At 36.0% G+C, this 14,505-nt stretch overlaps 1 protein-coding gene across 2 annotated transcripts in view; it reads left to right on the top strand.

Moving 5' to 3' along the window:
- Positions 1–7,438: 7,438 nt before the first annotated feature.
- Positions 7,439–14,505, top strand: part of LOC149800558 (uncharacterized) — a 42,811-nt gene continuing 35,744 nt past the window's right edge. For both annotated transcript variants that reach the window (XM_089954501.1, XM_089954502.1), the window contains exons 1-2: positions 7,439–7,551; positions 11,055–11,126. In XM_089954501.1, coding sequence (XP_089810627.1) covers positions 11,087–11,126 — 40 coding nt within the window. In that variant the 5' untranslated portion in view covers positions 7,439–7,551; positions 11,055–11,086. The remainder of the gene's footprint in view (positions 7,552–11,054; positions 11,127–14,505) is intronic.

The raw sequence follows: 14,505 nt of genomic DNA on the forward strand, positions 1-14,505 counted from the left end.
GGTCGAGCTGCTTTTCTATAGTTTCTGAATTTTTGCCGACAAGCTTCACGGACTGACTCATAGCCCCTTAAGATGCATTCTTTAACCATATCATAGTTACCACTTTGATGAACTGACAGTGAATTATAAATATCACTAGCCTTACCAGTGAGTACACATTGTAATAACTGAGTCCAAATGCTCCCTTGGCCACTTCAATTTTTCAACAACTTTTTCAAAACGATTAAAATATTTGTCTTTTATGTAGCACTAATCTAATATTCTTTGCAAGATCAAAACTTAAATTTAGATTTGAAGTGTGAATATGCTTTTCACTTGCCAGTTCCATTTCTTTCATTTTACATTGATATTCCCTAATTTTCTCTCTTTCTTGCATATCTTTTTGTTTTTCTTTTAACTGTATTTGCATCTATTTTCCTTGTAACAGTATTTGCCTCTGTGTTTTTTTTCTCTCTTTCTTCCACCCGTAAATGCGTTTGTTCTTTTTGTAACTGCCTTTGTCTTTCCTTTTCTTTTTCTTCCGCTTGTAAATGTATTTGTTTTTTGGTTTTTTTTTGGTATTTGCATTTGCGTCCCTCTCTCCTTCTCTCTTTTTGAAATTCCAGCTTCCTTAACTCCAATTCCGTCTTGTATTTTGATTCTAATTCCTTTACATTTATTGCAGAGTCTGATACAGACTTACTGATCGAAACCAAAGCACTTTTATCCAAAATATTTTTTTCTACCACGTCCTGAACCAAAATATTTATAATTTCTTGCTTCGTTAAGGAAGCCTTTACCTCATCTTATTTTCTGGCAAGTGGAATCAATTCATCTTTTTTGAAAAGATCTAATTGTTCCTGAATAGGATTTGAAAGAAAGATTTCCACTTTTGATGACATTTTAGAAAAGCTTGCCGATTTCACTAAGATTTCAAAAACTAGGGGAATTCAAATTTCAAAAAGATAGTTTTCTCAAATATTCTATCTAAAATTAAAAATAATCCAGGACGAGCTACCCAATTCTTATGTTACGTGTTTAGGCTCGAATAAAGAGTAACACAAGAAATACTGAAAACAACAAGCTTTGAAAAATATAACAAATAATTTATTTCCCTGTAAAAATAATGTAAAAATGAAAAAGAAAATAAGAACTTACGGTTATATGGATAAAATCCCAAAATAATCCAAGAATAATCCACGAACAAAATTTATGAAGCCCTAATACTGAAATGTTCTAATGATTTCAAGTTCTAGTCCCGACGAAGAATGCATGATGGAAGGCGATGACGTATGCTGTATCCTGTATAGTGTGGTTGTCTACAGTTCCTTGTAGAAACGCAAGAAGTAATCCGGTGTTTGAAATCCAAATAAAAATTTTAAGAAATGTCTTTGATCAAGAATTCTGTATGAGCACACGTATATTTCCAGGAAAAAAGAATTAATCCTTTTGAATCCAAATAATCTGAAGAAAAATGAACATATAACTCAAACACTGACTTCAACAGAAGAAAACGACTTGAGATCAAGCGTTTTAAGCCCAGGCTGACTAAATTCTCTCGAAGCATCACTTATCAAAAATAAGTAAAGCGCAATTTCGGAAATGCCTAAATTGAGAAATAAAGGATCACGTGATCATGTTTACATATTAAAAAAATCACGTAGCCCCAGTATGACCTTGATAAAAACAAACCATTTAACTCGGAGAATAAAAGTTGTTTACTTCACTAAAACTATTTACAAGCCTAGGGTCACGTACTCAATACAGCCTCGATCTCAGTCTTATTACTGCCACAATAAAAATAAATAAAAAAAAAGAACTTGTTGACGGCGACTTTTATTAAATTTGAATTAAGGTCGGGAACCAGGTCAGCTTTATGAGTTTGCAGAAATGCGCAGTCAAGGCCACTCTTTTATCTTCTGGAAAAAATGCGAGTTCCTAGTAAACAGAACTACATTATTTTGACAATGAAATTAAAAGAATAGAAAGATTTTAAAACTTACAAATAATTAAATCAGATATAAATTAAATCAAATATACATAACATCTCTTGTCGGTGACATTCAACCGACTTACTCAGAATAATACCTTGTACCAAGGGTGAGAGGTATATGCATAATGAGTTTCGTTTGAACCCACAGTGTTGATAAATCATAATTAACTTGTTGAAACAGAAAGCTTGATCTTGGGGCACAAAAAGCCAAATAGAATTTAGGTATGAGAAGCATACTTAACACTTTTCATTGAAATTTATGTACAAAACCTTAAATTGCTCGTGGAAATGAAATGCAAAGGCAAAATACTAGAACAGACGCTGACCTTCAAGTTGCTGGTTGAAATCGATGTTTTGCATTGGGTATCCACATTATACAATAATACGTTTGAATCAGTCAAGGTACCCACATTATACAATAATACGTTTTGAACCAATCAAGCATAACGTTTTACTGAGTGGAATCAAAGTGAAAAGACAAAATATAATATTTACCAAAATAACCTTGACCATTCAGCCACTTGACCAGCAAGTAAATATGTGTCTTTCATTGTTTACCTACAAAAAATCTGCACATCAGATTCCATTAAAATATCTTCTCTAGAGCTTACGTTATTGTGCGAGAATTAAATGGGCTTAAAGTCGTCTTTATTAAAAATAATCTTATCCTTCTGACTACTGATCGATATAAACTACATGCTTTCTTGAGAGAAACAAACCTAATTTTTGTATCTACATCAGTCTTTTTAAACTTAATTTGTGCGGAAATGAAAATATAATTGCAAAACTCTATTTTTAGGTAATAGTTACCGTGACCTTCAAAACAGTATATTTCTTAAAGAAGTGTTTAACTTGGTTCGGAAATACATGTTTATTAAATGTTCCTTTCGACGCAAACACTCGACGGAAGTATTCAAGTCTGAAGAAATATTATTCATATTTAAAATTATTGGAGAATTTAGAGTTAATTTTATTTTCGAATTCTTTATAAAAACTATATTGGAAAAGTCAACACGGTAAACTTCCTTCTCTGATTAAAACTAATTTACGTGCAACAATTCAGAAATGACACTGGCACGTGAAAATGATGTGCCTCAACTGAAATTAAAATTTAAAGAATTAATTATTTTTATTGAATCATATATGTTCTTATTCTTTCTGTTGCATATATTATTTAACTAATTATGAAAATGTATATTTTCATTAACTTAAAATTTGCATGAAATCTAATTGAAATTGGTGTTATTGAACAGATGAAAAATGATATGCGTAATATGATATATGACAGGAACAGAACGTACGAATATTAAAAAATTTGGGGAAGATGTCTCTCTCTATAATTGTATCGTTTCAATATCCGGAAAGAATTTAACTGGTTTTAATGAAACTTTGAATGGTTATATGATGCTTTATGGTTATGTTTCTTTCTTATGCATTTAAAATGAAGTTTCGGTTTCTCTTTAATTTATTGTTCAGCAGCCGTGGACTGAAAAATGACTCTAATCCTCTACCCCCGAAACCAAACCAGCCTTCATGCCAGAACGGACATCAGTAGGCGTTTTATTTGAAAGCGCGAATTTAGCGAAAATAGTTTGGAATTAATGCTTGAAATCTGTACTGGACCTAAGAAGTTAGTTCGAAATAATAGTTCGCTACATTATTTTTAACATTATTTGGATTAAGGAGTATATTAGCAATGTACAATTCAGTACAGGTGGGTGGGGATGGTACTCTGTGAAGAAATTGCTTAAAACTATAGCGATATGCCTTTTCTTTCAGTTAAGTAGAATGCATCATTTAGCAGTGAGTGTGTAAAAGAGTATATTATAATAAAAACAATTCCATTCTCTTTTTGTCCAAGGAATTTGATGCAGTGCACAGAAATATAGAGTCTGCGGTGAAATTAAATGCTACTGACACTTACGAATAACCCGTTTAGTGCCAAAGAGAAGTGGATTTTGAATAAAACGTGGTAAATCTGAATATGAACTCTTTTTCTGCACATGTTGTTTGCAAATAATATGGATTCTAGTTCCCTAAATGATGGTATGAAGGTCTGTAGAGGTTATAAGAAGCATTTTATAATTAGGATATTAAGCATATTCTCCAAGCATTTGGTAATAATAATAATTTATACCAATAATAATGACATAATTTCAGTCCAAAACATTATGGTGTTCCCCAAAATCGAGAATCTGGAATATTCATATTCTCAGATCACATGTCTTTCTGCACATACTGAACCATCTATTTTACCAAGTCTGATAATTCCATTTTTCAACCTTCTTTAATTAATGAATTTAGAGTTTAAATCAACAAACACTTTCTTGGCATCCTGATAATTGCTTGATTGGCAAAATGTGCCAAATCTAAGACTTTGTATTAATATCTTCCCTTTACGTAGAAGACCAGTGACATTAAACTAATTCACTGTATCCTGGTTTCTTAGGTACCTTCTGTCTGCAAATGACTATACTGTACAACGATTTAAGCTAATTTATCCAGTCTAGTGTTCAAATGTCATACAAAACAACATAACTAATTAGTTATCGTAAATACATAAAAATTTCACTATATCACCATTAATATTTACCTACATATTTGTATATAAAAGTGTTAACTCTTTCATATACATGGCATATTAAACACGTCATACAGTCTAATATAGAAAAAGTAGATATATGCATGAATACGTCATATTCACCGTCCATATACATGGTACGCTATACTTCGTTTAACTTGAACGATTAGTGACAGACGTGTCAGCCACCAGAACTGAACAATGTACCATCTTGTTAAAGTATGCAACAGCTAATATATCTTACTTGATCTGTTTGTAACTTTCTTTAAATTGTATAAAATGTCCTTTCTTAATTTGATTCACACCCTTGTATCGGGGGAGAGCTTTCTAACCAAGTAGCGGACACGCATACCACAACAATAATGGTTATCATATTGGCAATCAAGTTCAATATACAGACCAATTATGCATGCCGAAAATGTATATTTAAGATAAGTAGCTACTGGCATGTATTCTCATTATCGTTAAACGGGTATTAAGAACGAAAGACTGATGATGCCAGAATATATAAACTTTGGCGGAATAATACTTACAAAAGTACATGCCGTGAAAGATGTGATGAACAGAAAAAAATGTAAACAAGCAAATCGGTCATTTTATTGTATTTCAGCAATGTTTTGCAATTCTCTTTTCTATATTCGGTACCAGCCATGATTGTATTTTCAATATGGAAAGTTTGATAGCCATCGGATTACATGCATGCGTGTAATACGGATGTCAGGCAAAGGACCGGGTTGACTGGATTAAAACCAATAGGACAGCTTCCATTGCTTTTCACCGTGATGTTTCTCACGTGTAATGTACGCAAGGATAAACGTATATGAAAAATGTAAGGCTCGTTGCATCCTGATGTATGTGTGTGCGTGCCTGCGAGTGTTATTTGGATTTTTAATGTAGCTTTATACATTATCATGTCATATCGCTACTATGTATGTTGTGTGGCAGTTTATAGTGGTAAGGCATCATGCTGCAAACGTGTAGCATCATGTTCCACCCAGTCGCATTATCACTGATACCAGGACGAACATTCCTAACACTAACCTCTTAATGCTCAATGCCAAGGCAACTGCTTGTATCCTTTTTATAAGTCTTTGGTATGACTCGGCCGGGGTTCAAACCAATTTACATCCCGCATCAAAGACAAACGCTTTAACCACATTGGCCATCGGAACGGTCCGCATCCTGATAAGTCTTCATGCAGCAAGATAAAGACAATGAAATAGCACAATGCTATCTAAGTGCTGTGGTCTATTTCGCGTAAAATACAATATCACAAAACCTATTTTAGCTCATATAAATACATCTCTGCAAAACAGATTGTCTTTGAATATTTTTATTACAGGTAGTTTAAGTTAGTAATACACAATTTAAAATTCATTACGTACTATACGTGACATTTGACGATACCACGCCCATCAACCCGTTAAGCCAATTCGTGTTAGCAATAGCCATTAATATAAAGATAAAAATCATGCATTGAGCTTCTTTGTAATGTGTCTGTTTAGGTGGACAATTATAATATTTGCCAAATGCACATGCATGACTGTTCGAAAGGATCGTGAGTTGTTTTTCCCATTCCACACGTGCAATAATATACTGGGTCCACATGTACGTATCTCCTCAGACGGCCCCAGTATGCTACCGTATAGAAACAAACTGAGGCACCGTATAAAAAGTTTGATATATTTTTATTTTAGTAAGTTGTCAACGTAACTATGCCAAATTGACCGCAAGCTGTTAATTTACATCAGTTTTACTGCACATTTGTTGAATAAATTGGCCATAGTTTGAACGTTTCATATTCTTGAGTTTGCTATCGGTTGACTACGATAACGACTGCGGTTTGTATATGAAATCAGCACTCTATTCCTTGAACGACGCAACAATTTACTTTTCTCTGAGGGCTTAGTAGTTTAAAGATCAACAAACCTCCATTAAAGACGCGTATCTGGAAAACATATTACCGCAATGACTGAATGCTTTGCCAATAAAACTTAATGGGTCAGTGTCGTCCATACCAACATGTGAGCGTGTAATATGTTCGTCTATTTTACCTGTTGAACACCATCACGTATTTTAAATACACGTATTTTGACTTAACTGTGGCTGCATTTTTGAGTGAAACTTGACACAAAACAAAAATGCTCATATAAAATTGTGCCAAGGCATTAGTTCCGGTATCTTTATTTTAATAAATTGCACCCAAGTCACACTGTATGCGTATGTTTGATTGACTGTGTCATGGGACAAAGTTTTGGTGCACGATCAACTTCTCTAGTACAAACTCGTACTACGTATGTGCTAATATTTTTGTAACCACTAACACTACTTCTTACAACAGACACTGCAAATGATACAAAAGTGAATGTTTGGAATAGCGTGAATGAAAGAATTAGGATCTTTAACGAGCTTACAACCAAAAGAATTGTGCAGAGATTAGTTTTCAATAGTGTCTTTATTTTGCTCGTATTTAGATAATTTCAAACATTTTCGTGGTACGATGGAAGAAAATTAAGCAAACGTATGTTGTCGTGTCTTCATTTAATATAATAATTTTCATAAAAGAAAGAAATTAAAAGAAACGAAAGCTATTAGGGGTCAACTGGACTCACTGAATATTGTTGTATGTAGTGAAAACAGATGAGACGTTTCTTGGCATAGTCTTAGTCACACAGACATAAAATGTATCTGAATAATTTGGATAAAAAAGGAAACAAATTCCATGCTATGGTTAAATCTCAACTAAAAATATCTTCATGTACAGAACATAATATAAGATTAATGTCACTGCATGAGGCCCACACAACAAATTTATTTCGAGGACTTATGTCTACGTTGTGTGCAATTCTCGTGCAATCAGTTCATGTCATCTGGCGCTCGTGCGGCCTTTTGCGCTTATATCAACAATATCGTTAGCTGCAAGTCAGTATATAGAGGCGGTTAGATCGTTACTGAGTCGTCACCCATTCAAAAGTGATTCTACGGAGTAAAGCGGAAGGTAGGAGGTTAAAATCTTTAATTTTTATGGGTGATTATTTAGTTATTACATCCCTCCAACGAAACATATCATTCTTTATTTCATTTTATTTCGTTTAAATAATGGTCTTTTTCATCCTTTAAAATACAATCCATTATAGTCCAAAACTGTATCCGAAGAGTCGCACCTAACGTACACCTTAACCCTGTAAATAATTATAAGTGTTCAATTTAATTTTCCAGGGAATGGTAAGGTTCTAATTGTCCCTGAAGATCCCAGAGGGACTCTTTGGCGTGCCCTTAAAAAAAGATTACATTTCCTTCCTCTTCCGAACACGAGGTGAATCCATTCCAAATTTCTTTTGTTCACTCTTTCTGTCCGGTTTGGTTCAGTTTCCATTACTATTGAAAGAGGGAAACTGAACCAAACCGGACAGAAAGAGTGAACAAAAGAAATTTGGAAAGGCTTAACCTCATTACTATTCAGGGGACCCGAGGGGTCTAAATCGCTCTACGTTATGGATCACTGCCATCTCAACTGTCTGCGTGGGTTCGAGTCTCTGATTGGGCTAATGTGTGTATGTGAGAAAGCTTGTCGGTAGCTTCTCGTGGGTCGGTGGTTCTTTTCGGGGTTTTCACGGGTTCTTCCTCCACCATTTAATACTGGCCGCCATGTATAGCCTATCGTGTGCTGAAAAATGGCGTTAAATCCTACAACAACCATTACTATTGAATTTTCTATTCGCTGCTCAAATAATCATATAGTCGTTATTGTGCGAAGTGTAATTAAACTAGTTTCTTTTTGTCCCTTAATCTTAGACCTGTAAACTTTTAATTAATTACCTATACTATCGCGCAGGGGCCCGTTACAAAGAAAATTAGGAGTATCCGTCAATGATTCGAGGGCTTAAGGATCTAACCCGAAACAATATAAAACAAGGGAAGACACGAGTCCGCAGCCATCGATAGTTCTAACCCTGCGAGTTTGTCATAATTTAGTCTAATTTCAAACTTGAGCCAGTTCAATTTTCAAACTGCTCGACAAACGTCGTTTAGTTTGTGACGTACATGGAAAATTCAAGAATTGTTCGCAGATTTTGACGCCTGTATAAGTATTGGGAAGGATGTGCCGTTTGATTTCGGATAGTCTTAGATTTAATCTTTGACCGAACGTGATCAAATCTCTGGCCATCTAGAGAGCATTTAGGTTAGTCTTGTATTTCATCATTGACCGAAAGGTAAGATCAGGACATCCCCTAATCTAAACCGCGCTTGGTCAATGAACTATTCTTCATTACGGCTGACTTAAGATGGAAATTAGCAGACGCAATAAGGACACACTAGCAGGGTTGGAACTACCAAGGGGTACATAATAGTTTTCTCTTGTGCTATATTGTTCTAGGTTGGACCTTCAGCCCTCAATTCATTGACGGATACTCCTTATATTCTTTGAAACGTTACCCTGTGTGCTAGCCATAAGTGGTTCTTCTAGTCTTAAATGAAGTCTCTGGCATATTAGCAAAATATACGTTCCATGTCTCGAGGGTGAAGTAATGTATATTAAAACTTTTCATATGCGACTTTAAATCTAACTGTGAATAAATCCCTACCCGCAGGGGATTTTTACAAAGAAAATTGGGGGTATCCGTCAGTAATTCGAGGGTTTGGGGTATAAGCTGTAACAATGTAACTGAAGGGAAGACAAACTAGTCGCCACCGCTCGGTAGTTCCAACCCTGCTAGCTCGCCCATTGACCAAAATGAGATGAGGTGGCAAGGCCAGCTTCGCATATTGGCCCCTGTCAGATTTCTTAAATGGTATATTGCGAGTTTTTGAGCTGTTGTGTTAGATATGGATATATTTGTGAACTAGGTGTTTCGGGCTTGTGGTGTTCTTTAATTGTATGCGATGCATGTCCACCTCCCATAGTCGCTGCACAGTATGTAGCCATTGAAATACCATGTGTCGGCTAGCACGTCGGCTAGCAAGTAGAACTAACCACCAATGGCAGTATACACTTGGGTTCAAGGCAAGTAGAATCGCAAAATCGGCTTGGATGACAACTATTCTGAATTGCATCAAGCTATTTAGACAATGTTTATCGAAAGTATCAACCAGGGAAACTGATTGCGTTTGCACTATGAGCACCACATGCTGTCAAAAATGGCCTTCGGATGTGAAGAATGCATGTATACAACATGGGTTGGCGTGCATAAACATTGTATTCTAAAATCTTCAGTATACCTGTCAAGTGTGATATGATTGTTGTACTTCATAAAACCTATACAAAAATATTTACCTTTTTGATCTCATTCATTGTTATCAATCTGTATATTATGGAGGTGCATGCGACATTAAATTTGTACATAAAAACTGGCCCTTGCCTCTGTACAACCTCGAATCTAAACCCCTTTCTTTCAGTGGTGAAATCCAATACTATCGGAATGCAAACGGCACTTCCTTCCCAGTACTTGTACAGGCGTCAAAATATACGAACAATTGTTGAATTTTCTCCAATGTCACAAACTGAACGTGTTGAGCTGTTTTGAAAATTGAAGTATTTTTGATTACGACTGGCTTAAGGTGGAAATTGGCAGACGAAATTATGAAACTAGCAGGGTTGGAACTACCGATGGGTGCGGACTAGGCTTTTGTTGTTAAAGGTTAGACCCCCCAGCCCTCGTTTCAGTGACGGACACTGTCCTATTTGGGGGCCCCGAGTGGCCGAGTGGTCTAAAGCGCTCTTCGTTACGGATCACTGCCATCTCACCTCTGTCTGCGGCGGTTCGAGTCTAAGATTCAGCCAATGTGGGTATGTGAGAAAGCTTGCCAGTAGCTTCTCGTGGGTCGGTGGTTCTTTCCTGGGTTTTCCCAGGTTCTTCCTCCACCATTAATACTGGCCGCCATGTATAGCCAATCAAGTGCTGAAAAATGGCGTTAAACCCCACAACAACAACAACAGTCCTATTTGTAACAAGCCTGTGTCCCAACCCACTGTCTCTGAATATCCTTCAAATTCAGTCGGTCAGTAATTTAATAAATGTAATGTATAACCATGAAACGTGCCTTAGGGAACACATCTATGAACCATGCTCAGCTCAGAATGCAAGAATCCCTTTACTAAAGACTTTATATACTTAACGTTTAAAAAAAATATGCACGGTCAACAAAGATGCTTTGTGGTTCATTGAGATTTCACTGTAAGCAACTAATGTGTACCCGGAATAGCATGGATCCCAACTGTCTAGCTCGCGTAATCAATGTAGCTCGCATGCAAGAGCAGCATTCATATTTGCGCTAGTTTTACAACCATTGCGTAGCCCTTCCAAATAAAACGCACTTGGTCGTCGTAGAGACATCTGACCTTGGATAGAAAAAGTAACTTTGCACGTTCCGTTTTAATCCAGATCAGACCTAGAACTTCCAAGAAGCAAAGTAAACGCGTCGTGGCTGCGCCATATAGTTTTTAAGCAAAACCAAGTCCGTAAGAACAATAGATATACAATTGCAACTTTTGTTTTCCAGCGCATTTTGGGGTGTCCAGTGTTGGTTTAAAGATGAAGTTGGTGCACATCTTGGTAGTGATATTATACGCAGGTGAGTGTTTTACGGTTTAAGGGCTACTGGTAATATAAACTGGATGGGATAGTCAAATATCACGTATTGTACGTAATGAGTTTAAAAGTTATATATTAAGTTTGAAAAACTTGTATCGGTTTTCAGGAACAAACTGTTTTACGGAAAATGTATTTATAAAAGAGCTAAAATAAGCAAATTTATTTTACGGCATGAGGACAGTATTGAACTATTGTTGTAATTATCTTGTTCCATGAGGACTAATCAAGATGGAACGAGTGGTTACATTTTTCGTATACACTGGTAAGTGCGTACAATGAGCATGGCATACATCAAGAGTAAAAGCATAAATGTTCCAACAAAACTTACTTAAATAAGAGTATAGCTACAATTACCACTCATCCAATCAAGTAAAGCAGAACTAATTAAACATTAGACAGGAGTGCGTGTTGGGTTTATTCCCACTCGTGTCGGCCTTCCATTCAACAGACATGAAACACCAGGTTTCGCTAGCTGACGGCTAAATTAACAGTACTCTTTGAGGGCATAAAGGCCTGGGGGATGAGGCACGGATTCTTTCCCTCAGGGTCAATTACTTGTATCCTTGTTTACACTTTACTTAGGGCCCCGAGTGGCCGAGTGTTCTAAAGCGCTCTCCGTTGCGGTTCATTGCCATCTCGCCGGTCTGCGTGGGTTCGAGTCGGGGATTCAACCAATGTGGGTATGTGAGAAAGCTTGTCAGTTTTTTTGTGGGTCGGTGGTTCTTTTCGGGCTTTTCACAATTTCTTCCTCCACCATTAATACTGGCCGCCATGTATAGCCTATCGTGTACTGAAAAATGGCGTTAAACTCAACAACAACAACAACAACATTTTACTTCATCACAATTTAAGCCACGGGTAGTTATCTAAGAATTAATCGCCAAACTTTACATCTTCATCTTCAGTCTTTCGGTCATAACACCCGTCTATAGATAATGAAAAGTATTTGCCATTAGCTAATTATTCTAAATAAACATTGTACGTACACATAAATAAAACGTATCGTAAATTTAAATGGAAATATAACTGAGGTATGCATTTCCGCTAGTGAGACGGTACTTCCCGCCAAAATGAATGTGAATCAAATTAGGAAAATTATAAGTTTTAACAAAAGTACAAACTGGTCAATTGAGATACGTGAGCAGTTGCATACTTTGCAAGATGGGACTTCACGGAGATCTGGATCACTAATTGACTGTTAAACCAAGTATAGCGCAACGTGCTTAATGACAATGAATACGACATTGTCATGTACATATCCATGTCCTTTTCTACCTTGGATTATATGGTGTGTTGAATAGGCCACGTATAGTTGACATTCATTTGTGTAGTTAATTATGCACATGTTAGGGGTACTTTAGATTTTTCTGTATTTGTGAAGTTGTTTGTTATGTGTTGACATTGAACATTGAATAAATTGTTATCGTAGTACATTGAATAAATTGTTATCGTAGTGCAGTGTAGTCATCTACAAAGACATGGGGGTTATAGAAAACCAGGATAGAAGGAGGCAGTTAATGTGGCTGGGGTGGCTTGCCTAAAGGGAAAACACTAAACCAAAGTATTTCGTACATTTTACATTCAACCCGTAAATAGGATACAAAGAAAGTAGTTAGAAATTGAAACTAAAGATTCATCAATTAATAAAGTTTAGACAACTGAATTTTCAGTTCAGCATGTACAAACAGCATATGTGCAGAGAAAATTAATATTCCGACTCTACATTTTTGGAAACATCATAATATTTGGGACTAGCATTATTATTATTATTATTATTATTATTATCCAAATACATGGAGAACTGTTTTTTTTATCCCATGCTGTTTATGGCCAATACTGGCCTTCGTGCTTTTTAGGAACTGTCAAGGTTATACAGGGCTGACTAGAATATATTTTATCTGCAAACAGTATATGCAGAAAAACCCCCAGCTCATTTTAAAGTTTGCTTCAAAATCCACTTGCCACTACATGGAATATTCAAGTCTCAATGGCATTTCATTTTTACTACATGCATACTCCACATTGCTGTAAACTGAATTAGTATGTGGACAGAAAGAAATGCAATTGTTATTACAATTTATTCTTTAACAGGCTCGCTGCTAACTGTGCAGTCTCAACTGATACCATATTTGGTCACCATTTATGCAGAGTGCCTTCCCCCACCCACCTGTATTGAATTGTGAATTACAAAAACGCCATAAATATTGACAATCCTTACATGTAATTCATTTAACAATGGCATAAAACAAATATACGCATGTATCGCTTGCTTTCAGTGGCATAATAACTTGACGTCGCTCACTAATGCTATACTTTTATAATGGAATATCATCCAGTTTTAAGATTTGTAACTATAAACCGGTACAACACGGAAGGTTGTTGTAACTCGTTTGCCATGGCCACCAGTTATACCCATGATGCACTGTAACACAAAACGTTTCGTCTTATTTAGCTTCCAAATGACGCGTGGATACTAAAAATAAGCATAAGGTGTTAAAGAATTCAAAATAGAGGAGAAAGCGAGAATTTAAGTTGTGTCGTATGGCTGTGGATAATTTGTCGTATGTCGTATGACTGGATAATTTAAGTTGTGTCGTATATCTGGATAATTGTATAAGTTGAGCAATAAGCGAATGCATGTCCTTCCTATTTCAGATTCAGATTCCATTTGACTGATTTCGTATACTCTGGTGGAAATGAATGACTAACTACATATATATCTGATCATTACTTAATTTGTAGACTGTATGATAAAGCTGTATACCTGAAAGCACCTGGTACACTTATAAACTTGACGATCAACCTCTTGTTTTGTTGTATAATTAAGAGCCCGTTAGGACAGAGCTACAGTCTAACCTGTCCTGAAGGTCACCGCTTAGGAAAATCCACCCCTTTTAACAGCCATCTTTTCTGGACTCCTTTACCTACTTGATGTAGAAATAAACATTACCCTACCATGTCCAATAGAAGTTGTCTTTCCTCGCTTTCTATGAGTGACTGCTTTAGACAAGTTGGACTTTTCCAATTTCATCTACTTAACGTGTTTGAGGAATACATTAATTTATTTTTTTGCAGTGGCTAACTTAGTCACGTGTTTCAAGAAGTTGGAGCTCATCAGAAAAGAATCTGCAAATTAGCCCGCTACATAGCAAAACGTTACTATTGACACAATTACATGCATAATCTTATTTCGTTACGTGATAAATCTTGGGAGTCGTTGCAATTTTTGTTTGTACTTGTTTGCAAGGAAAACTTAAACCCCTTACCATTCGTGCGCGATGGTATGGTAGTGTCTATCAACTCGTGTGCTGTCCAACCTTTAAGGCTGATTCCCGTACTTCAAACAGCACATGATGCAA

The sequence above is a fragment of the Sinohyriopsis cumingii genome, chromosome 4 (genome assembly GCF_028554795.1).
Source record: "Sinohyriopsis cumingii isolate HCF-2022 chromosome 4, ASM2855479v2, whole genome shotgun sequence".
Taxonomy (NCBI): domain Eukaryota; kingdom Metazoa; phylum Mollusca; class Bivalvia; order Unionida; family Unionidae; genus Sinohyriopsis; species Sinohyriopsis cumingii.